This window comes from Eutrigla gurnardus, assembly GCF_963514095.1.
Source record: "Eutrigla gurnardus genome assembly, chromosome: 14".
In the NCBI taxonomy this organism is placed as follows: Eukaryota; Metazoa; Chordata; class Actinopteri; order Perciformes; family Triglidae; genus Eutrigla; species Eutrigla gurnardus.
The window spans coordinates 9,683,110-9,708,734 of NC_139937.1; the positions used below are offsets into that span (position 1 = coordinate 9,683,110).

The window sequence follows — 25,625 nt, forward strand, 5'->3', positions numbered from 1 at the left end:
CAAAAATGGAAGGAGCTAGAAGAAGAAGAGTGAGAATGAGAGGGGGAGCTCAAAGAGGAGATGAAGGAGGTAGAGGAAGAGGAGAAGGAGGTAGAGGAGGAGGCCCAGGTAGAGGAAGAGGAGAAGAAGGAGATAGAGGAAGAGGTAGATAAAATAAATACTTGAAATATTCAGTCTGCAGCATCAGTGTTGTGCGGTGCTTGGTAAGTTTATAGTAGGCCTATTTGTGTACATTCTCCCTATATCTCAAACTAATCATGAAGAATGTTGTGGGTTTGTCACTATCTTTTTGACATCTAAATTATCCCTTACATAACAATGTCTGGCCAGAAATCTAGCACATGCTATTTCCTAAAATTAGTTTTTTTACAAATGTGTTTTTAATTTATCACAGCAGTGTGAAACTGGCTGCAATAGTGTCTGATCATTGAGGACTGTGTTGGTTAAATGAAAACTAATAGCATTTTCACAAATACGTGTATATGTTTTGACTGAAGTGTGTATGTTTTGACTGAAGTGTGTCATTTTGCAAACAATCTAGGAATTATGCAAATTGAGTTTGGTGTTTGGATAATTGTGATTATATTTTGAAAAAAAGAACCCGGTTTTCAAAATTGCATGTAAACAATTGAAAAAAACTGTAATACAGTTTTTCTCGATTGTTTACACACATTTTCTGAAAGCATGCCTCATACTCTCAGAACTCCACACACAAATCAAAAAAACACACACACAATGGGCAAAACCCCTCAATTCTCCTGCAAAATGAAACTTTACATTCAAAACAATGTTATTTCTTCTCAAAATGGTATTTTGTTTTCAAATGACACACACAAACCATCATATGAATAGACATTTATAAGAACAAGTTGAACACTGATGTGCTCAATGTAAAACACGATGAACACTTCTTCTCCATTTACCATAATGACTTAGGCCTTTTTTTGTTCAGTGTTACACTCACTACAGACAGTACATACATAAATGTGTTGTAAAATATTTCAGAATATTGTTTTTATATATTTTATTTTTCCCACAAGAATACTGTAATGTACACAGTTTTCATCCCAACCAACACAAAGTTGCATATACAGTGGTCTACATACAAAACCAGAAGAATTTACTGTATACAGTTACAAAAAAAACAAAAATCAACAACTATTCCGCATCCTCTCTTCTGTTTCGGTCTGGCCAGAGCACCTCATCCACATCACAGGCAATGCAAGCGATGGCCAAGCAGCGGGGGAAATATCGCCTAGCATGGCAAATCCATGCTAGGCTCCTCCTCGTACCTCACTCCTCTGGCTCTGCCTCTGTTGCCAATGTTGGCATCCATTGCTCCAAAACAGAAGAGCTCACCTGTTGCACTTTTATGCTAATGCTCTGATTGCAAATTGTAAAACTGTGTTGCAGGTGTTTGCCCATGTGATGAGTCAGTGTGCATAGTAGGGAAATTAACTTTAGAATTTTGAATGGCAGTGTGTTCCTTGTGAAAACAAGAGATTTTCTTCATGAAAATTGTGCCAAATGCAGAGAATTGTGTGTACTGTTTTGAAAAAAGTGTGTTTTAAACTGCAATTTGAGTGTAAAGCAGGAATTGTGCTTGCAGTTTAGCAGAGTTAGTTCAGGGTGTTGGTGCATGAGTTACATGTTGTGGTCATTGTGTCTCAAGTACCAGTATTTGTGTGTAAACAATTGAGAAAAACTGTAAATCTAGTGATGGTGAGATGAAGCCTCACGAGGCATTGAACCACTTGAGCCAATTGGTTCGAGAAAGGGTTAATTTCTCGAAGCTTCATGTGCACACGAAACCACCTACTGGCCAAGTGTATAATCACAGGCAGCTGTATCTGAACCACATCATGTGTGATGCATTGAATTTTTGTGTCTGTTGGGAATGACTATGAATTACAAAAAAATCTAGTGCAATGGGTTTGACACAATAAACAGATCACACACTCACATAACGCACTCACATACACATTCCTGTTACTGATTTTCATTCCTGTTACCAAATGTTGTTTTTCCGGATTATTCAATAGTTTCCTCAAAAATAAAGAAAATAAACTGTATTTTTACATTTATATTGGTTCCAACAGTTGTCTGATTGATTAATGAAATACATGCTCAATCTTTGGATTAAATTTGTTTTTTTTATGTCCTATAAAGGAAAAGGTTTGATTTGCATTCTTAGAGAAATACAACTCTGGTCAAAATATAGTCATTTTTTTGTCATAAATATTAGCATTTTCATCATGTAACCAACCATTTCTTCTACATTAACTCTTTTTCTGAGGGGAAACAATGTATGTGGTTGATATTCTTTTAAACATGGTTTTAAAATGGCATTTGAGTTTTGGTAACAGCAGAGAAAAAATGCAATGATAATAAACTTTCGAAAGTTGCAATAAATTAAATAAAGTAGCCTGAGATTGACCAGTACTCATTTTGAATGAGTAAATGTGTATATTACTAAATTCTATATTGAAATGGAATGAAAAATGAAGTTTAATTTTGAAGAGTAACAACGAGCAAATTGCACTCTTTTGGCGGAATGACCCTTATCTAATGATGTGCCGTGTTTTTATTATTCAGACCCTTATGTCAGCGGAGTAAGCGAGGCGAACTGAAGTCCATGTAATTGGCTCCTCGTTACACCTACCCGGAGCAATGTGTGGAGACAACCGCTAGATGGCAGTAGCACAGTGTCCCCAGTTGAAGGAACCGAGCTGCTGCTGTCAGGGGGAACTGGGTTAGATTTGTGGGGCAAATGACCTCATCCTGTAGCATCATCTTCATCACTGGGAGATGAAGAGAGAATTAGACAATCCCTCGTCTTCATTGTCCTCCTCATCCGCTAAAACTCGACTTATAGGCTTTAAAAGAAACGTAGTCCCCCTGTGAACGACTTGCAATCCTGCACTAGACCATAACTGTTCCGAAACTAAATAATGCAACATCACAACTCAATGACCTCGTGGGAATATTAACCTCAATTTTGCAGCTAAGGCCCTATATAATCAGGTCAAATGTGAGAACTGCTACTGCTACATGCTGCCTATGATAAAAACAAAAAAAACATGATGTTTGCATCATGGGCATCTCCCATAACATCTGGGCTGGAGCTATTACGCCATAACATCCTCCCGAAGAATGTCTCCCACGCAGCCCGCATCGACACCGCAGTGAGTGACGCTGGGGGGCTGCTGGAGTGCTGTGGCGCACACTAAATTTGGGTGGCGCACAATGCACCAAAACCCCCCGAAACGGAATCCCAGGATATCCCACCCCCCACCCACCACTCGAAACGGAATAGCCCTCCTCCCCTCAGTCCTCCTCCCCATCTCCCATACCTCCGCCTTCTCTCTCACTATCTCTCCCCCATTCCTCCGCCTCACGTCCCAACTCGGGAGCGCCGCCGACCGGTCGCCACGGATTTTCCCTTCTCGGCCAAAATGGAGGAGGAGGTCTCTCGCTTAATGAACGGAGCACAGATTGTAGGAGCGGATCTGCTTCAATGAAAGGCGTGAGGATCCGCATTTGCCGCTGACTTATTATTGCCACAGTAAAAAAAACAAAAACAACGTTTGAGGATAGCGATCGCTGTTTTCCGCACAAGCGACCACGGCCATGAGCGCAGGAGAGGGACTAGATGAGGCTGCGAAGGACGCGGCAGACATAGCGGCGTTTTTCAAATCCGGTAAGTCGGGAAAAGGGGCGAGTCTGGCTCCGGGGGAGCTACGGTGGAGCTGCTGGTGTGGACACCGGTGGTCCTGCTTTGTTGTTGCCAAAAAAAGACCAAAAAAAAGGGGCACTGACGGGTTGCATAGGCGGGATGCGTAGTGCGCGTCGGATAACGAGATGCGCACACAGCTTGTAGTTTATTTACCATTTCTAAGTGGACTTGTCATCCCGCAGCCTTTGATGACAGCAGCTCGAACAACACCCCCGGAATTATGTGCGTCTGATTACTAGGCAGTGACCTAATTTGGGGCTTGGACCAAGTAGGCTACAAGGTGTGGATGGTTACGGCTCCGCCACAGTCTCTCCGGGCTTTACGAGTATTTCGACGTCACACGCTGTATCTGTCACTAACCCGCTAGGACGTGGGTCGAACATTTTGTAATTTTCTGTCTCAAGAGGCGTCTAGATTGAAATCAATCTTGTAAACATCACTGTTAGGCCAGGTGTGTCACACGTGATTGGCCGGATAAAGGCTAGGCCATGGATGCATGTATGGGCAATAGGTTGCACTCAACGCACTGGGCCTGTCTGATATGATGGCATCATGCTAACAAATAAGAATGGACCTGCTTACTTTACCACTCTACATCCATAACATAAACACCCGCATTATTTGCCTGATATCAGCCAAATAATAACACAGATGGTCCATTGTATGTGATAATAGTATTATCTATTGGTATAGCTGTAGGTGCAAGGTGTGATTTACATTACTTTCATTCTTATTTCAGTATTAATCATTTACAAGCTAATGTCACATACTGACTTTGTAATACTATGATATATTAGGAAAGTGTGGTTTTGCTGTGATCGTGGAACATGTTTCTAAGGCATATGATAAGATGAGTTCATGATCAACACGTGGTTTATTTAGTCTCTTTCAAGCCTCTGTAACAAGCACATGAAAGGTGTAGCTATTTTAGAGCTTAAACTTTTCAAAATAGTGCATTTAGTTTAGATACTGTGTTTTGTTTCTAGCCAACACCTACCTAGATAATAACCCACCATCAAGCCCCCACTTGTTCGAACCTTACAAAATGCTTTTACCCAATCTGATACAGGTATTAGGTGGGCAGCGACTTCTTTTTTTGTAGCAAAACTCCAGTGTTTGGAAATACGTCGGCACCATTAGAGAGGGACCACCTCTGAAGCACACCACAAGAAGCAGCTGCCTGTCTTTCTCTCTCAGCTGTTTCTCTCTGTGACACCTGGTGCCTGAGGGTCTGCTGTTCACTATGGTCGCAGTTTTGCACACACGCAGGATCACACAGGCGGCATGTGCACATGTCCACCAAGTGCATATGAATCAATAAATGCCACACACACAGGCAATACTTGTTTTTAAAACAGTCTTTAAATTACATACTTTTTCCCAGAAATTGCCTCTGCCAGTCAGGAATGTTGTCAAAGTGGATTGTATTCAAATGTTGTCTCTCTTATGGCTCGTTGGATGCCTGCCAATGTTTTTTCCTATAGCTGTGTTGCATCAGGCCGGAAAGTTGGCTCTCAGTGAAGTCGGAGTGCTTGGATGTTTATATGGCGGCAAACGCAGTTCATACATTATTCATGATGGGGACAGAAATAGGTTATGGCCTCGGGAAACTTTTATAAGATACTATTATAGAGAACGCATTGGAAAGATTCTGGGCTGTTAAAATGGAGAATAGCACTGAATACAGTGTGAATAATGGCAAAATACTCCAGCTCAGATTAGAGGGAATGTTTGAAAAGGGTCATGCTCTGGTGGTATACATATTTCTATGAGTTGTCATATATTCAAATACTTTAAACATCTCTTTCAGATTATGAAAACATGGTATGATATTTTAGTCATTCGTCCTTCCATACATTTATCTCAACTTTCCTGTAACTCCACTGGTTGTGAAGGAGCGGTAGTAATGGCCATCCTGCTCCCTGCAGCCTCTCCAGCAGACTTCCTAATTGCTGCCAGCTTGTTGAAATCTGTGAAAAGAAGCACAGAGCTGCTCATCCTGATCCCAAGCACTTTATTGCTGGGGCTCGGTGTATGTGTGAGTGTGTTTTTATTTTGCTGGGGCTCTGGATGCACTTTGGTGCCCTTGTTAGTAAGAATGTGTCAGATTCTGAACAAGACATAATGGAAAAGGCTGGCTGTTTGAGCTGCTTTGACAACATGTAAAGATGCTGAATTAGTGAGAGACTAACTTGCTGACGGACTGGTTGACCCAATGTGAGTTAAGCTTCAACGCTGGCTGACTGGATGATTAAAGTGAGACTCCCATCAAAGTATATACAAAGCTTTTTTCTTTTGTTCTGCAATAGTTTTACATTTCTTCACCTGAATCAATGATATTCTCATCAAGCGTTGCATATCGATGTTCCTCTTTGCTTTACTATTTTAAGTAAGCAGATGGAGCTCCATGTCAGAGTCCCACACTGATGCTGTGGATCACAGCTCAGCTGCTGAGTCACTCTCCCAGGTTGCTCATGCCGTGACTTAAAGTCCAGTCCTGAAAATATTGCAACTGGTCAAAAATATTAAACTGCTTTCTTGAACAAGACAGAGCCTATATTTGTTAAACATTGTCTCCTCATCTCCTCAGCCTTCCAGGCATTTATCAATTCAGCTTTGAAGTCTTTGTGAAACAACCATTTCAAAACATACACTAGCACTCTCTGTAACTATATTTAGTTGTTTATAAATAGCATAGTCAGATGACCGTTAGACTAATAATGTTTTATTTTGTGTCGAGGAGGTCGATGATAATGCCCCTTTTGTTTTGTGTTTGTTTCTCTTGAATGAAACGTTCTTCAAAGTGAGGCACCACAGCCCAATAACATACTGTTGATTGCTGTAAGCCCACCCACGTTTGCAGCATGTCCCAGACTTGAAACATTGGGTGATTTGTTGCAAGTTGCTCATAACAAGATGTTTGTCTAGTTGTGGAGCAATCAAGAATTTTATTAGGATGAATCTGATAGTTGTGGTATTTTGTTGCCCGAATGTCTCATAGCAGCACTTCAATGAACTGAGTAAATGAAAGGATCTTTATGGAATATATGGGTTATGTGTTAACGGTGTATGCCTGGGTTTGATACAGTGTCTATCAATATTTGTTTTCTAATTGCTACACACGTGTTGTCATGTTGGTGATTCTTCATTTGCAGTGCGTTGAGCTCTCAGGGTCACCATCATGTCCCCTCTTAATTGTAGATGTAAATAAAAATTTGCATGGATCTATTTAGAGTGTGCATGCCTGACTAATATGGTATGCTGTCCTCTGTAGGACCTCATACCCAGGATAGCTATATGTCATCAAAAGCCTGGTGCTTTCTGTTTAAGTGCCATAACACTTGCGTCACTGGTAATCTATAGTGAAAATCTCAATACATCAAACAGGACTATGGTTTTAATCCAGATCAGGTCGCAAGGCCACCAAAACCAGATCAGGCAATTCTTATTGATAATTGGCTGTCACATTTTTTCCAAAGTCTTGAGTGTATCATAGATTGAAAGGCGTGTTAGAAAAATGCTGTGCTATCGTCTGTGCAGCATTTGATGGTTCAGCATGTGCAGTAAACTTTTGCAACGCAGAGCTACTGTCTCTCTCTGATCTTATTTTCATGACATTACTTCCACGTGAACTCAAATCCTGTTGTCACTTATATGATGCATTAAATCTTTAAATTGTCGACCACTGTCAAATATATAGAAGCACTATTGACGGAGCTATCTTGGCAGAACCAATAATAACATTTGCATGCACCATAGTGTATATTTTCTCCAAGATAGGAATTCAGATTATCTCTCGAGTGGTGTATAATGAAGTTACAGAAGCCGTACAATAGCATTATTGTACGGAACTGCACAGTGAAACTCAATTGACTTAAAAGCAGCCAGATGTACTGTAAGCTGGAATACGATTAAATAACTGTCGAAACAACTTGCATGAGAGCTGTATCCCACAGTCATAACTAGACTGGTCATAAGACAGCAGGCCATCAGTCATAGAGTATGGGCCTTAGGTTGTTGCAAAGATCTACTGTTTAAGTTGTCTTATGACATGACTATACATGCATGAGTGTCTCTGCAGTCTGCAGTGATAAATAATTATGTGATTTTTAAACTAGGAGAATAATTGATATGTAGGATCAAGTGATTCCCAAGGATTATGAAAGACCTGTATTGTACAGACAGGATGTAAAGCCCCCTTTTTTAACAAAATTACTTTGCATTCGTCCTGAAAGCACAAACTTAGACTTTAAACTGCAGCTAATTAAAGCAAACCCAAACAACAAAAATAAACAGCAGCAATGTTGTTGCACTTCCTCGTGTATTCTATATTTAATAGCTATGTTGTGTAACGCTTCTTGCATTAAGGAAGAAGATAATAGCATCAGTATTGTCAACGCAGTGTCCAGAGTTGACCCACTGACCGCTCCAGTGCCGTCTCTAACGAGAGCCAAACCTGTGATCAGTGATTCGTCATATTCTTCTTGTCATAGTCGATTAAAGCATAATTGCCTAATTTTATATTGCAAACTCCAGCAGAAATCTTCTATAGTCATGTAGGTGAAAAAGAGGACTTCAGCAGGCCATGCTTTATGCATCCTAGAGTTTAAAATGTCCAGTAGTGAATAGAGAGTGAGAGAGAGCGGTGAATAGGACGGCAGAAATAAATGTGTACTGAGAGAGAGAACGCAGCCAGAGTAAAGGCAAGACAAGTTAAGTCAAAAAAAAGTAATTGAAAACATTGAATGGACAGAAAAGAGAGTGAGCTTCAGAAAGAGAGGACATGACATACTTAGAGGGACAAACAAGCCTTCACTCATCAAATTATAGAGCTGAGGCTTGGGTGGAGCACACCCTGCAAAATGTAGGCTACTCTGCTCTCCATGAGGCTGAAGCCTTTCGGTTGCATCCAGGGGCACGGTCTAATTGGCAGTTGGTCAGAGTTAAAGACTATAAGCTTAGATTGGCATTGCATGCGCCGCTAATTCGCCTGGGCCTGTATGCACAATCGGCTATCTCACATATTCAACTCAAGCAAAAAAAAGAGGTCTAGTTTGAAAGACATATCGGTATATAATTGTTGTAAAATAATTGTCCAACTTTTATCATCGTGATATGACAGATACAGTACAAATCAATGAACTCCTGCATAGCAATATCTGCTCTGGCAACCAAGCTAAACTGAAAGTTGTTTTGGCTTTTTGCAAAAACCTTTAGTCAGTATTTAGAGCAGTACATTATTGTGTGATCAATATACGTATTCAACAATCTTATACGTCAATGTGTCTCAATATGACACAAAATTAAACAACAGCCTTGTTTGTATGTGTGAAACGTTACTCTAAATCTAAATGGTTCCAAATCTCTGCAAATCCAACCAAAAATAAAGAGATGTCATCATGATAATGATTGGCTACAAGGGGTTTGCTCTCAAAATGAGAGTGCTTGCTGCAGGAGTGCCTTTGGTAGCTGAGTGGTTGCAGCAAGTACATGCCATGTAGCCGCAATGTCTCAGGTTCGGTTCCTGCCTTGCCAAAAGAATTGTGAATTGCTGCAAATGCAGGGATGCAAAAATAAGCAAGAAGGTCCGTTGCATACTGTAAATTGTTGTAGCTGTGACTAGCATCATGATATTTTTGCTTTCGTTAACATTGGATATAAAAAATGTCTACATTCAGTCTCACCTGAATAAGAGTGTTTACAAACCACATTGAATTGACATAACTCAATCAATGTAAGCAATGTTCTATATCTACACATAGAAGACATTTAACTGCAAATAAACAAACCAGGGTGCCTGAACGTCTCTCACAGTAGAAACCAACGTTGGTCTGAAAGTCATGAAATACAAATGGTCACATCATGGCTAATAAGCAGTTAGCAGCATACCAAAAGTGAGTGATTCCAGGCCGCTGCACTATATGTGAGTGAGAAGAGGCAGTTTTCTCCAGTTTATATAAGAAACCTACTGTATGCTTCCAATAAGGACCAGATGTTGGGCATGCTTGCTATAGCTCGCTCCTTTCTTAGTGTTTATTGTAGTTTTATGGAGAAGACAATCAAGACGGTAGCACGGCGAGGCAATTACCTGTTTTACAGCCGGACCGCTCTGATCGATCTCATCAGAGTCTCTCGACCTTTCCGAGAGAGTCGTAATACACTTTACGGACAACAACGCCCCCCCAACCCCCCCATCCGTCTCACCCAATTATTGATTGTTCTAAAATGTCATGTACCTCTACGCCAGGGGTCACTTTGAAGACACAAGGTCCAGGGCTTTCTCTTCTTTAACAAAGAGACAATGTGCAGATATGTTCCAATTAGTTTGAACTCTGAAGCTGCTCAAACATTTTCACTTGTCAATCTTTTTCTAGTTTGATCTAAATCTCATGGATAGGCTTGCTGACCTTAACTTGATCCTATTTTATTAGATATTGTACATTTTTTTCTGCATTGTGCATATGTTGAGAGATCTTTACCATTATTTGATGTAAAGCGATAAATATATAATTATTCAGGGCCCTTAACGTCATCCCCTAAAAGGAAAGGTAGTAAAACGGTCACCAGTGATGAAGATCCATTTCCAGCCATCATGGTTGGGACCAGTTTGGTAACACATAATATTCCTGAAAGATAGTGGCTTTTAGCCTTATGTCGATAATCAGGAATTCCAATAGGTTGGTAATGTGTTTGTAGGATGTGAAATGTAGCCTATGGGACAGCCTCATTACTTCACACACACACACGCACAGAGGTATAAATCACTACATCCCACCCATGTCGCCTGGGGCTCTGGAGGCAAGGAAGAGGGGGATGGAGGAACGGAGTGAATAAACGAGGGATGGAGGCATAGGAGGATTGCGGGTCATAAAAATAGGCTGTGGGCTGGTCTGTGTGTCTCGTGCAAATCCCCCATCTGATAAGAGAGAACCCGTTTGTCAGTCAACTGCAGGCTCCCTCTCGTTCTATCCCTTTTCATTCCTTTCTTCACCTCCTCCGCAGCCTTCCATCATTACCTCATACTCTGCCTCTGCTCAGGGTTGTTATGTATTCACATAATGATCTTGTTTTGTAATATCTGGTCTCCTGTTTGTGATTCTCACCGCAAAAGAAGCTTTCCTTCTCTTGGGCATTTAGTAAATGAGGCATCCAAACAAATTCAGTTCTACTAACATACTTTCAAAGATTTGTGCCTCACATTAAAGAGAAGAAAGATCCTAAAAGGAGTGTCAAGTTCACCATTATTACAAAAAGGCAGAGCATTTTCACAGTATTGTGTCAGCTTTTGGAACCAAAAGACTTTTTGCATTGTTGGAGACCGTTGTACAAACATATATTCATTCACAAAACATTTCCCCCACATTCCTTATTCTTCCCTCCTCAACCTTCTCCTCTCTCCTTCTGCCCTTTCAGCAGATGTTTCAATTCCCCCCATCTTTCACATTTCCTCCTCTCTCTCTCTCTCTCTCTCTCTCTCTCTCTCTCTCTATCACCTACAGCTTAAGTCAAGAAAGCATCTGGATCTGGCACTGATGCAAGCCTCCCACAATGCTTTGTCTTGAAAAAAAGACTTTGAAAAAGAAGCCCCCCCCCACCCCCAGTGTCAGAATGTTGGTCACTTTTTAATTTCGGAAGTGAGGGAGTCAGTGAGTGAGCAAGTTCCTCTCCTCATGGAGAGTGCAAACGTTTTTAGGAGAGAAGCCAAGGTCTTAGGTTACTTCCGTCAGAATGAAAACAACAAAAAAAAACACACAAAAAATGCAATGAAGCAGAACATGGATTGAGCTTTGTTAAAAATCTCAGCACAGCCCGCAGTGTGTTTGCATACATGTGTGAGCCTGTGTGCTGCCTGAGACGCTTGTCTTCTGTCAACAGCTGTGCTCAGTCTGTCCAACTGTGTAGTCTCTCTTTCTCTCTCTCTCTCTCTCACAGACACACACACATGCTGCAACATTCCCTCTTGCTTTGAAGACAGCAGCAGGCTCTGATCCCTGTCGCGTGAACAGTGCCAACCCACTGCTCTTGTGGCTTAGGAGGGCTAAACTGCCACTTGGCCTCTCTGGCTTCGGATAAAATAGGTTGAGGATCAACATCCCATCCTACTGTATTGCTACCGTCATATTGGTACAGTTCGAAAAGAAATACTGCCAATGTGCTTTGGTGGCTGAAGGCTTATTTTAATGTTTTAGCATTCACATGTATAGCTCTGGCTAAAACCTGTTGCTAAATGTCTGCACATCAAAGGAAATAAAATGAAGTTGATATTCACATTTCAGTACTGTAAGATGTTGTACTGTAAAAATGGGCCCTTACTTATTTTTCCTAGGTTTTTAACATCCTTCCCAATCATCCTCCCTAAATGGAAATTTCACTTTTTCTTACCTATGAACATTAGATTCCTCATGTTGAGCCTTTAATGAAACTGCACAAACAACTGTCTGGTCTTTATCAGTAGTTATAATAAAGAAGAAATGAGTACCCTCACGCTGAAGATGGAGCTCATCAGGAGAAGTTATTGTTTCCTTTCAAACTCTCACAGCTTCATCTTACTCACGGCTACAAGTGAAAGCTCTTTCTGTCGGCCTATATGGTAGAAGATCATTCTTCTTCACAGACTTCCTCCTGTCCGAAAGAGCACGCTGACACCTTAATCCCTGACTGGCAGCATATGCTGACCACGATTTCTCCTGACAAAATCTACTCACTATACACTGTGAAGACGTTTAACACTGGAAATGATGTTTAGAGTATCTGAACATTCACTATAGTTTCACTTTTATCTTCTTTCATACACTTCTCCTGAGATGCAAACAGATCGCACAAATAGAAGCCAAACACGTGTAAAGCCTCAAACATTCTGTCACCGGACAAAAACACTTTACCTGTACTACACCGAATGAAATGAAACGTAAAGTGTGTGCACAGGTGCTTTCTGTAATCCCCGTTAGGCAGTAGCATATGCCAGGCTGTTCTTTTCAGAACGGAAGCCAGGAGAAGTCAGAAGAGCTAAGCTGCCCCGTTCCTCGTTCCCTGCTTCTCCTCTCTGTTATCTCGTGCCACTATAGTGTCCCACTGATGGGTGACCCAGACACTGCCAGCAGATAGTGTCCAAATTTAGAATACAGCGTGTCATCTGATACGGGATATACCGGTAATCATTTATTTTCAGGGTTAACAGACCAATTTTCTATTTCAATACCAAAATAATCAGTTAGCCTTATTTATTTTGATACGTTTGAGTTGTGGATCAGCAGAACGTCCACAGTGAGTCAGTTGTTTTTGTCAATCCTGAATTGATCGTGACGCCAAATGCTGATGTCACTGATTCCAGCTCTGCAGCTCCGGCAGGACCCAGTTTTGCCTCTAATGCTGCAAGCTTAGACCACAAGCACCGCACTGCTCTGCTTTTACACAGGTCTGCTTGAATATTCCTAACATTTCATCTCTCTAAAGATGATTCCTCAGGCGTACTGTACTTTGTATCTTTCAATGATTCATTCGCTTATCAGATGGTGTGCTAAAAGTCATGCATGCGCCTGTATGTGTGTGTGTGACCAAGAGTGAAATCATATAAAGCATAAAGAATAGAGAGCACAATTATCTATAGTCTCGATCTTGACATTTATGTATACTCTCTATGTTCTATATGTGCATTTTTCTATGTATGTGTGTGTGTGTGTGCACATGCATCTGCATGCGTTGGATCTAACTGTGACTTGGAGGGACTATCCACACACTCAGATCAAAGAGCTGCTCCACAATTGCTCACTCTCTCATTTGCACTCTGTAATCATAAATCTCTAACTTCTGACACTAGAACATGAAGGTTGCGGCATCTTCAGAAACAGCCCGTTCACCCTTTATTTGCTGTATTAAACTTCCTTTCTCTAATTTATTTTTTCTTTATCTCCCTGTCTCTTTTTTTTAGATTGTTCTCTTCCAAAATGTGAATCCAAACTGGACGGCCCGGGTCAAACCTCAGGTAGGTGATTCTCACACAGTCGACCAATCAGGAATCCCCTTCCAGAGCAGGATGTATGCAAATGATCTGTTTATTGCCCATGCTAAACAACACTATCTGTGTCTTGCTGGTCATATCATTCATTAGGAAAAGTGTTCATCTTATTTGTCCAATATCAAAATATAATTGAAACCAAGGATTGAACTCTTTATGTTTGGTAAGAGGAGATCCACTGTTGCATGAAAAGCAAGGCTGATGATTGAAATGGATGAGACAGTGTCGCTTATATACTGTATGTATTTACGTGAGTAAGAGGGAGACTGAGCTCAGACATCAAGAACACCATGCCCACTTGGACTGCGTTGAATCCCATTAGACTGAAGCTCCTCTGTGGAATCAGCTAGTGATCCTGACCCTGTAGGTTCACACCCCTAATACCCCCAGGACCTACTTACTAAAAATATACCAAGTCACTCTCACCAGGGTGAGGTGTTTTGAGGTATAAAGAGTTAAATGGACCGTATGCATAAATGAATGTGGGCCCGTTTCCCTGGCCATAGATTATTCTGATTAATCTCACTTGGATCAAAATGCATTGTGTGTGTTTGGAGCTTTTCCACAGAAAAGTCTTGTTTAATTTGAAAGGCTCTGTGTAATCTGTGCCAGGGAAGCTGGCATACAGTGGCAGGAAGTGCATTTGAGTTGAGATGCCAAGAGTGAACACAACAAGACATTGTGAAGATTCCTTTGTGCATGTTGTGTAAGTGTTGTAATATTAGACTGATGGATGAGGAGAGGGAGAGGGAGAGGGAAAGTGGGAGGCATACATGGGTTGTTGTGATCTCTCAATAACCTGATCAGTAGATTGGGTTTTATTTAGCTCTGAGCCGCATGCGTTTGACACAGTTTCGACCTGATGTTTTCCAATCGGGTCATTCGGGGATGAACATTTTATAAGACCGTTTTTAGTAGACAGCTTGGCCTATTATTCCCACTTGCCAGAATTTGAATGGATGTCAAGGGAGATTGGGACATGCCATCCAAATCCTGTGCTTTTGCCCAAAAACCCTTTGGAAGTTCATCCCCAAGGCTGACTCACAGAAATTAAAAGCTGTAGTGGTGTGTCTTGTCGGTTAGAAATTCACAAGCTGCTCACAGTAAATCAGAGTAATCAGGTTGTACTGGCCATTTGTGGCTGATTTCCAACCCGGGCTTTTACTGCTCGTTCTTTGTTTTCAATTACTTTACACATTTAACTTGTTGAATTAAGTGTCGATTTAGCAAATTGCCTGAAGCATCCGGTTGCTCGGTAACGTGGAATTGCAGGTGTGAAACGTCCTGTGGGAAAAAATTAAGACACACTTCACTTACTTATTAGCTGATCTGGCACATCATAGTGTGTTGTAGGCCAAAACAGAACATTTATTAATTGTCTGCAGGTGAATGAAGGACGTGTGTGCAAATGTATGGATTGTTTGTGTGTGTGTGTGTGTGTGTGTGTGTGTGTGTGTGTGTGTCTGACTGACTAAACGTTCAAATACAGATTTTCTTTTCTTTCTGTTTGTGTGCCTCCCAACCATCACGTGTCTCTTCCCTTTTCTGCAATAGCTCGCCCATATTGTTGTGAATTATGGTTGCGCCTCCATCAGATGTGCTAGTTTTAGATTGGTTATTGCTTCCTTTTGAAAGGATTCAAAATAACCTCATCTGGGTATTTCCTGTTTTTAATCCAAACCTGGCTTGTTTGACCAACATGTTTTGAGAAACACTGGTCTTTTCAGGGCTTCGGCTTGTTTTGCTCACGAATCTGTGTGCTAGTGGGAACTCTAAACTATACAGTTATAGACGGACCGCCTTGTCCATGTTGTGGGTTGATGAGTTAGCATTATGTATAAAAAAAAAATATCCTAATATAGAAGATGACAGTTGGTGCGATGTGAAAATACCAGAGCTTTGGCAGAGTGGCATTTCTGAACCATCAAGTCAGAGCAGTTAGTTAGACCATGCATAGCATAAAGCCTCATTATTGTTTCTATGGTTACGTCGTGCGGCCTAAAACAGGCTGATCAATGGCTTAGATCAATGCTTCCAAAGAATCAAGTCTTTGGCCATAACAAAGCCACAGTTGTAACAGATAACTTGCCTAGAATTAAGACAATACATTAAGCCATATCTGATATAACAGCAACACGTATATCTGCTGCCTGATTCATTATTATATCATTTGAGTGAATCATCACAATCAGTGGTCGAAAGACTTTAGTGCTCATCGTGCATCTCTAGACTCTGTCAACCATTCTATAACCTTCCCCTATTCCTCTCTCTCTCACACACACACACACACACACACACACACACACACACACACACACACACACACACACACACACACACTAGTATTACTAAAACTGGATGTGCAATCACACATTTTATTCAGCACATGTGTTTGACAGAGGAAGGAAATGAGAAAAAAACTATAATCTGGATTGGTTTTGTAGAAGACACGAACAAAATCAAGTGTCCCAAAAAACACTGTTGCCTGTTTATGGATTTACAGATTAAGCATGCTTAGAGTAAATAGTCTGACTGCTCCCCAGATATGCTCTGGCCCTCAGTCCAAGATAATCTGCAACAGCAGCCAACTGCCTGTTCAGTCAGGATCATTCTGATCTCATGCTGCACTGATCATGTTTAACATGCATAGTGTGTGGTGAATTAGATGAGAACGAATTTGCAGTCGTTGAAAATACCATAGACGCATATTTGAACTTGGACTGAGATGCAGGGAGATGTAGACGTATGTTTCCATGCCAAGAATGGCATCTCCTCTCTTATGTTATGTTTTCGGGAACATATGTTTCTATTCAGTCAAATTCAGCTGCGAACTCTGTCTCTCATCTCTACCCATGCTGAGCTCACTGTGTGGTTCCTATTGAATTGGGCTTTGAATGCTAACCATGTGCACTGCGGGTAGACAAGCAGGCAGGCATGCTTACTCACACACACACACACACACACACACACACACACACACACACACACAGGCTCACACACACTAGGCAGCGGAGGAAGTGGTTTTCTCTGGACTTCATTGGATTTTTTTTTATTCTCCCCTTCAGAGGCCAGGGTGGGGAGGGATAACCTCGATATGGTGTTTGTGGATGTGGTTGTGTGTGTTTGAGTGGATTCGTTTACTCACTCTTTCTTCCCCTCTTTTCTTTCTTGCTCCTTATCTCTTTTTTTTTTCTAACTCCTTTACTTCCTCATGTCCTGTTCCATCTTTTCAGAGATGGTAGGCAGAGAAATATAAAATGAGCTCATAACAAAAGTGAAAAACGAGGCAGAGGATAAGTGGAAGAAATAAGTTGAACCATGTACAGTTGTAGCTATAACGGAGGCTTCAGTTCCACATCCTTTCATCCACGGCACATGAGACGTGTGTTTATTGTCACAACTTAATTAAGAGGTTGGATGAACCTCATTTGAACTTTGCTTGCATTAAAGCGCACAGTTAGACATGGTGCTGTCACCTAATTTACATGCATGCACATGGAGTACCAACCGCAATTTGCACGGAGGCGTGTATTATGTACAAGCTCTGTCCATCCGTCTTGTGGCTACAAAAGAGTGTGTGATCACAGATTAACAGCTGATGGCTCTCAGTGAAGCTGGTGCTGTAGCACAGAGGGAAATAGAGAGATTGCATGGTAGTCTGAAGTCGGCTTGAAACAGGACAAGCATGGCAGGTAAACCTTGAGACTTCATTATGTGTTTTACTACTATGGAAAAGGTTCATTACAGTGTTCACTGATATGTCCAATTACATTTTCCTCTCATTCCTTTATAATTGGATTTCAGCATACGTCAGTCTGGTAAGGTATTTGTTTCAAAGTATTTAAAAGACAAAATTCTTCATGACAGCTGCAATTTTGGAAATCTCTCTCTCTCTCTCTCTCTCTCTCTCTCTCTCTCTCTCTCTCTCTCTCTCTCTCTCTCTCTCTCTCACACACACACACACACACACACAGACACACACACACACACACACACAGAGGAGATGGGGTGAAAGGAAAGAAGGCCAGTGGTATCTTTCATGGAGACAGCTGGACTCTGTACAGAGTGTGTTTGTGTACAGAGTGTGTTTGTGTTCACCTTTTGCGTGTCTCTGTGCATGCAGTTCATTAACACATGCATATGTTTTGGATGTGTGCATCCTGAGCCCTCTGTGTGCCCTTTGCCTGTCCGTGTCTATGTGTGTGTTTGTGCGTGTTCGTGCAAACGCCCTTAATTGGATCCTGCAGTGGAATACTGGCTGTGTTGGTTTTAGAAAGAGCACAGCTTGCATCCTCCTGTCACAGGATATCAACATAATGATATCTGTTTAGACAAGTAATATATCCTGTGACTGCAAATAACAAGAGGACCAAATCCAAAAAGGGTTGATACATCAGTTTATTTGACCAGATTTTTTTAGTAAACTGTATCAGTTTATTAAAAACATGCACAATTGAATGGATGTTTTATATCACTCATTAAACGTGTTTGGACAGAGCTTTGACTTTTATGTGACTGCATATAAAAAAAGGTTTGGGCTGTTTTATTGGATGTATTAATTACTTAATTAAAAACTGTCATGTAATCGAAACTTTCTGATTCTGATTCTGACACAAAAATAATGTAAAATGGGTTTCCTGACCATTTCAATATTCTGTGAATCAAAGCTCCAAATTCCACTATGATAAATCATCTCCTGGTATAGAAATAAATATTACAATGTGGTGGGAAATATTACAATTGATTCATATAAAGGTTGCGATTCTCATTTTCTACGATCGTAGGATTAGTTTTGAATCGAAAATTGATGTATCGAATCGTGACCTCAAGAATTCGACTGGGAATCAAATCAAATCGAAGACAAAAATCCCCCTACAATTGTTGTTTTATGTCTTTTTGATTATTCAAAGGTAACAAACATCTACAAAGTGACACATGATGTAGAATTAGGCCAAAGGCAGACAGAATAACACATTACACACACCTGCAAAGTCAAACACCTTTAATACGTAATATATATATATACACATACATACATACACGCACACACACACACCAACCAACACCACTTCCACTTCTATGTTTCATCAATAATGATTATCCTCATCTTCATGCAAAGATTGAGCTGGCCCTCCAAAGACACACACACACACACACACAAAGTAAATACATAAACACACCACCATGCTGGATGCTATTGGGCTCCATCTGTTGTAAACTGCATTTTCCCTGAAGCCAGGACGGTGTGTTCCTCTGCAACGTCAACATCAGATTCACTGTATTTTCAACACAATCTCATCTCTCTGCAAGACTCAATGTTAATAGTAGCAATTAAAGTGATAATATGTTATGGATTTTATAAATATATGGACGTTTGGGTAGGTGAGCAACTTCAACCCTCCCTCTTTCTGTCTTTTTCCTCTCCTCTCCCTCTCTCTCTCTCTCTCTCTCTCTCTCTCTCTCTCTTTCTCATTCTCTCTCGCCCTCTCTCTCCAACCCTGGTCTTTTCCTGGAGAGCACTGATGCATGGGAAGCAAGGTTCCGCTCCATCACCCGTCCAATTGCCGTCAACCTCTCCCCCGTACACCAGCCAATCGCTTGCTAGAGATCATTGGCGAGGGTGGGGCTATACGTGGGGAGGGGGAGTGCTGGTCGCTCCTTGACTCAAGGGATATAAAGGATGCTTGGCTGCTCCAGGGACAGGGGGATATCACCATAACGTTGGATGTATTCACCGTTTCTGTCGGTTGCCCTGATAATCTTAGTAGAAAGATTTCTATTTATTTAGAGATATAATACGTTATGGTATTGGATCATGTGATAAGTGATGATTTGGAAAATGTTCATGGTAATATCCTATAGACAAATGATTGTGCGCAGTGTGATAGTTTGACATTAGATTTTTATGCATATGGAGTGGAACTAATCCGGATCTGGATTGATTAACACCCTGTGGTTCTATGTTGTGCCACTGTGTTTACCTGCATTGCTGATGATGTAGAAGAACGTGGGGGAAAAAGGCTGTCAGTCTTGAAACCTGCAAGCATTTTTTCGTAAAGAGGAGCTTCTACCATCTCTCATCCTTTGGAAGCTCATATGGCTGGAAACCCTCCTGTGCTGTTATGCTGCGTGCTTTATTTGACCACTTGACTGGTTTAAGTACAGAGGGAGGCAGACAGAAGCTGAGGACATGTCCATCCAGATCCTGTCTGCTGGACATTGTAAGTATTGTGTGATTTATAAGGCAAGGCTGAATGACTGAACATTAGACCATGTGGACAAAGTCACACAACAGTGAGACGAGGCTACGTATGCTTTGAAATGTTGTTGTGTGTGTGTGTGTGTGTGTGTGTGTGTGTGTGTGTGTGTGTGTGCATATGTGTGTGTGTGTGTGTGTTTTCACAACCACAAACTCCCCATAAACTCTGCTCTACACTTATTTCTCGATAGCATCACAACTCTCTATTTTTGGTCTGCGAGCTAACTAATGAATGCATGTGAGTCATGTGGTCTCACTTGTGCTCCTGCACTGGTTAGTCTTCCCATGAAGGGGGTGTAACCACCGGAGGAGCTAAAGAGAAGAGGCTATCATTGGCTTGTGTCGCATCATACTGCCAGCCGTTCTCAACATGAAAGACGGATACATCTCGGTTCAGTCATTGACATGTGTTGGCCTATTCTTGAACTGAAAGCACTCCCAGAACTAGAGATCAAAGAGCGAAGACAGGAACCTTTGGAATTGGCAACATTGCGCCTCTGTAACTCTTTGAGCAGTGTCCACTGTGGCCATAATTGTCACTTACAGGATGGTGGTAAATGATAAAAGTGTTTATATTTATGTATTGAACTGAGCAAGGGTGTGTATGAACACAATGTTGCCCTTGTAAGAGTGAGGATGTACCATTTCCTCTTTCCGTAGTGACGTTGTATTTTTCATATAATGATTATGAACAGTATTAGAGGCTTCCTTGCTACCTTGCTCATCTTTCTCTACTGTTATATGTGTAAGGTTAAATTATTTAAGGATATCAGCTTCTACCTCATAAATAATAATAATAATAAAAAAACATATTCATTGTAGAACATACAGCTATATAGTTTGTCTTTATCTTTGAAATAGCTCCCAATTTCTACCTGACAACACAGTTCTATGTCTTAAATTCTTTCCCTTAGTGTTGTTCTTCATTTAATAAGATTCCATTGCACATTTAATCTGATTACATGGGGATTTAAGATTGAATTGAGTCTAAAATGTCATACATTCTCGCCCCTAATTTGTGGTTATGGTGAGTTTTCTAGTCTATCGTGATGTCATATAGGGGCCGTTATTGGCCATTGAATTGGTTAAAGTTATAATTGTATGTATCTTACTTATAATTGAGAGATTGGAGAGTGGTATTATGAAATCATCACTCCTCTAGTTTGTTTGTTTCCTCTACCATACAATATGTGTTCATTGTGGGACTGGACTTACTGAGGACTACTTAACTGAGGAATTCTGAAGCGAGGCATTCTCTGTTAATAATCACAATTTATTCCCAAGCCTCTTTCTCTAGCGCTTCACAACCTTAACCCTGAAATTACAAATTAAAATGGCTTGTTGTCCTCGGTTAGTCAATTAGGTGTTAATTTGAGTTACTCATAGCATGACGTTCACTTTGGCCCACTCTCCAGTTGTGTGGCTTGTAAATTGTGGTCAAATGGGGCCTATTTAAATTAGAATAAGGGCAAAATATGTACGAAAAGGCATGTTTATATTGTTTATTTGAAATTGTAAGAACTGTAAGACATGAGGGGAACAGGACCTAAACACCCAGAGAGAATATTTGCTGCTACTGGTCTGTGTCTGGGCCCTGTGTGTAACGTGGAAACCCTTGAATTTGATTGTTATTCTCTCAAGGCGTGAGTTGCTTTATCCGTCAGGGTAAGCAGTTCATACTTTATAAGATTACGAGCAGATGCTTTCTCCGATGCCCTGTTTCCCTGATCCCTAAATAAGTTGTTCTTAAAAGTAAGTTATCCGAATCTCTCACATCACTGCAAATGACAAAGTACCAGCGCTGTTTAAAGCTCTACTTCGTGCTGTTTGTTGGGGCGATAAAATGAGAAACTAATCCAGTTTTCTCTCTCCTGCCCGTTGACACTGAATCCTTCTTCTACAGTGATTTCCATCTAGACCAATGAAAAAAAGTGTAGTGACCCATAAGCATTTAATATTTAAGCAGCCCGTCAATATGGATTCATCTGCAGCGGGTTGATGTGGAGATGAGGGTCAAGAATCAGGGGAATGCCGGCCTCATTTTGATTCCAATTTCTTTTCACATCGTCTGCTATTTGGGATGAAGGAGCTGATGCACTTTTAATAAATGTCAGCAGTTTATGAATGAAAACTATTTTTCGTTTTTAATGAAAGGAGTGGACATGTTTTTTGAGTTATGTCAGAAATCAACCGTCGCAGTTAAATGCTAAAACTAATGAGGACATGTCAGAAACTGAGTATGTTATGACTTCTTCTGGAATTAATGGAGTCTCCCTGGAGTCTGTTTTTATGTGTAAGCGTTTAACCGTCCATTAAAATGTTTTACTGATGAGAATGTGTAGTGACCCCTACTGTGTGAGACAAAGAGTGCATGGAGTTAATATGCCAGTCCCTCTCTCTCTCTTCCTCTCTCCTCCAGAAGAACGTTGCCACTCTGTGCTGTTTGTGATTTATTGGCGTTTCATTTACACTACGTAGATATCACAATTCCCATAGAGAAATCATATTATAACATGATTGTACGGCATCCTAGATGTGGTTCTTTGTTGTTTGCTTGGTGTTCAGGCCCCAAAGCCATAATTAGACCCACAATTAAATGGCCTGAAGAGAGCATCCGAAATTGGGAGCAGACACAAACCAGTCAGAAGTAATACTTATTACTTTTTCTGCCCCCTTTTCATTTTTCTCACTTCCCTGTCTCTCTCAGTTTCCACTTTCCTCTTTGAGGAGGCTTGAAACTGCGACACTTGGGAGCGTCAACAGAATAAGAAAATAACTATGAGATTAGATTTGGAGACGGATCAGCAGTCTAAATTGGTGTAAATATATTTCCCACTCTAAAAACACTGTTGTAAATCCACAGGCAAGATGCAAACGTACTCCCACGAGTAAGCACACCTTATTTACTTCTTTATGTTGTTGTTTTGGCAGTGCAGCACATACTGTACGTCTGTGCTAATGAAAGAGAATGTTACGTTATGAAATTCTCCAGAGTAAGTACGATTTCAGTGGCACAACGATGAGAGCAAACATGTCACCTTTTTATGCTGCCCTTAGTGACCACCGGTCGTTCCGTCGGGGTGTTTGTGCACGCATGCATGTGTGTATCCATGCATGTAGGTCAGATATTCCACCCCGAGAGTCCCATGGCTCCCTGTTTGCATAAGCCAGTTGTTTTCCGGGCCGTAATAACAGTGGAGAGCCATGGGATCTACTAGCCGCCTCCTGGCTCGGAGACAGGCTGCGGAGCCGTGGCCTGTAGTTCCGTGTCTGCTGTGTATGTACTCAGCGGGACATTGTCTTTGTTGAGGTCAAGTCTAGTGAAAATCTATTCACAGAGGAATGGAGTGACAGAGAGATGAGCAGAGGGAGGGCAGGATTGGAAATGACTGGGAGAGGGCGAGAAGGCATGAGAAACAAAGGAATGGAGCGGAAGACATGGATGAGAAGGTGAGAATAAGGGAGAGGAGGATGGAGTCATCAGAGGACTACGGAGGAGGATGACAGGAGAGGAGAAAGCAATACAGATGTACACCAGCAGCAACAGTCCACATGGACACACACACACACACACACACACACACACACACACACACACACACACACACACACACACACACACACACACACACACACACACACACACTAAGTGTGGCACAGTAATGTCCAGAACTACCAGAGGCCTGTGCTTGTGTGTGTCTTTGTGTGCATGTGTCATTGTGTGTCTCCCTCTGGGAACTAACTCTCACTGCTGAGCTTGTAAACAGGAACGATCCTGCCTTTGGCAAGCTGGAAGCCAGACACACACACACACACACACACACACACTAACTAACACCTCAGACAATTGGATTCAGAAAGTTATTCTAGTTTTTGCTTGTTCGCTGGATTTGTAGAGTTTGAATCCCTGTATATTATTCAACACTGTTAGGTTTGAGGTATTTATTACAGATACCATTCATAAACTCTAAAAGGCACCATGATCAGCAGTTCTGCATGGGTTTGTCCTCGTTCACTTTATTTCATGCTTTGGCTATCTTTACTTTTTACGCCAACTGACTCAGAAAAGTACATGTACTGCTGGCTTACATTAAGCATCTAATATTTATATGCCGTTTCCCATAAAAGTGTTTTACAGGGTCTACTGCAGGCAAACCGATCTAGTTTTCAGCGTCATTACAACACTTGTGTGTTCATTTGACGTATTGTCTCAGTAGGAGTAAATAATCCTATTATCTGTGCTCAGCTGTTGCTCTGTTAGTGCTGCTGTCATCCAAGGTCATGGTGTGGCTGACCTTACAGTTGGTATAATGGGATGACGGTCCTTTATTTCTTGTCCCATGCAGGAACACCCTCTTTGTGTGCAGATTTCTTTGCAGCATCCATAAGTTGTTTTGTGGTTCGGTTTTGTCCTTTCTCTGGTGATGTTCCAAATGTTGCATTTGAAACAGGGCATGTTCCCTCCAGCTACTTTTATGCGAATGAAAGCAGTTGGTGTCAGGATGACATGTTTAATTGTGCACCACCACGTCTTAAATCACCATGATCTTTGGTGTATTTTTCTGTGTTTAACTAATGGTTGCTGCTGTCACACATTTATCCTGTGTTGGTTTTATCAGCCACGATGTTGATGGACAGGAGGATGACATGCAATAAGAGCTGCTTACCTGACACCTGGACACCGCTACTCTTCTTATTCTTTACTTTTGGTGTTTAATGTGGTGTAATGTGTCTTCTCTTTGTTGATATGCCCAATTATTTCACTTTTCTTTTCACTTATGTGCAAAATTAAAAATGCTCATAGAAATAGACATTCCTTCTCCCTCTCTCTTTCTCCCGCTGTCTGACATCATCAGTTCAAGTCCCATCTGCTTTGAGACATAACTGTCTAATATGAATGAAGGACATGCCCTTTTTCCCCCTGCTTCCTCCTTCCTTCTCTGCCTGCCTTTCTTCTGAGGCAGTTAGTACCACTGTGGACCACAGACACACTCTCTCCCTACTCTCCCTCTCCCTTTGCACCCTGCCTGTCAAGTGTAATTTGGTGCACTGGGGTTTATTGGCTTGGTTTTGTTGTGCAGCGGGACAATCGGTGCACGGTTTGGATGGAGGAGGCTGATGAATGGTGTTCCCTGAGCCGTACAAAGCGTCCCCCTCTCCACTTCATTGATGTGTTGATGCGGCTCAGCTGGCTCCCCAGCGAGTTTGTACTGTACACTGTTGTGAGCGCACAAGCAGACAGATGCACATGAAGGCTCGGCACTGAAACGGGCTTATATGTTGTCTATTTATAGTGTCTATCTCTCTCAAACACACCACAAACTCTACTCCTTCTACTTTTGTTCTCCCTCTCTCTCTCTGCCACGGTAACATGCAACAGTTAGACACTGTATGGAGGTCACAGAGACAGGCTTGTCTGAATGCCACGGCGTTTATGTGAAAAGAATATGACTTCACTATTGATGGATTCTTATTGGTTATTTAAAGACGACAGAAAGCAAACGAAGGTCAACATGCCTGGGTTACGAGGGGATATAGAGGTAATGAAGATTACGCAGAAACGCAAAACTCTATTTAATGTTACGTTCCACTGGAGACTTTGTGATATGGCGAGC

General features: G+C 41.4%; 1 protein-coding gene across 1 annotated transcript in view; it reads left to right on the forward strand.

Annotated features, from left to right (window-relative positions):
- The first annotated feature begins 3,382 nt into the window (after positions 1 to 3,382).
- Positions 3,383 to 25,625, forward strand: part of triob (trio Rho guanine nucleotide exchange factor b) — a 91,221-nt gene continuing 68,978 nt past the window's right edge. The window contains 2 exon segments of the mRNA XM_084026066.1: positions 3,383 to 3,700; positions 13,665 to 13,718. Coding sequence (XP_083882192.1) covers positions 3,631 to 3,700; positions 13,665 to 13,718 — 124 coding nt within the window. The 5' untranslated portion in view covers positions 3,383 to 3,630.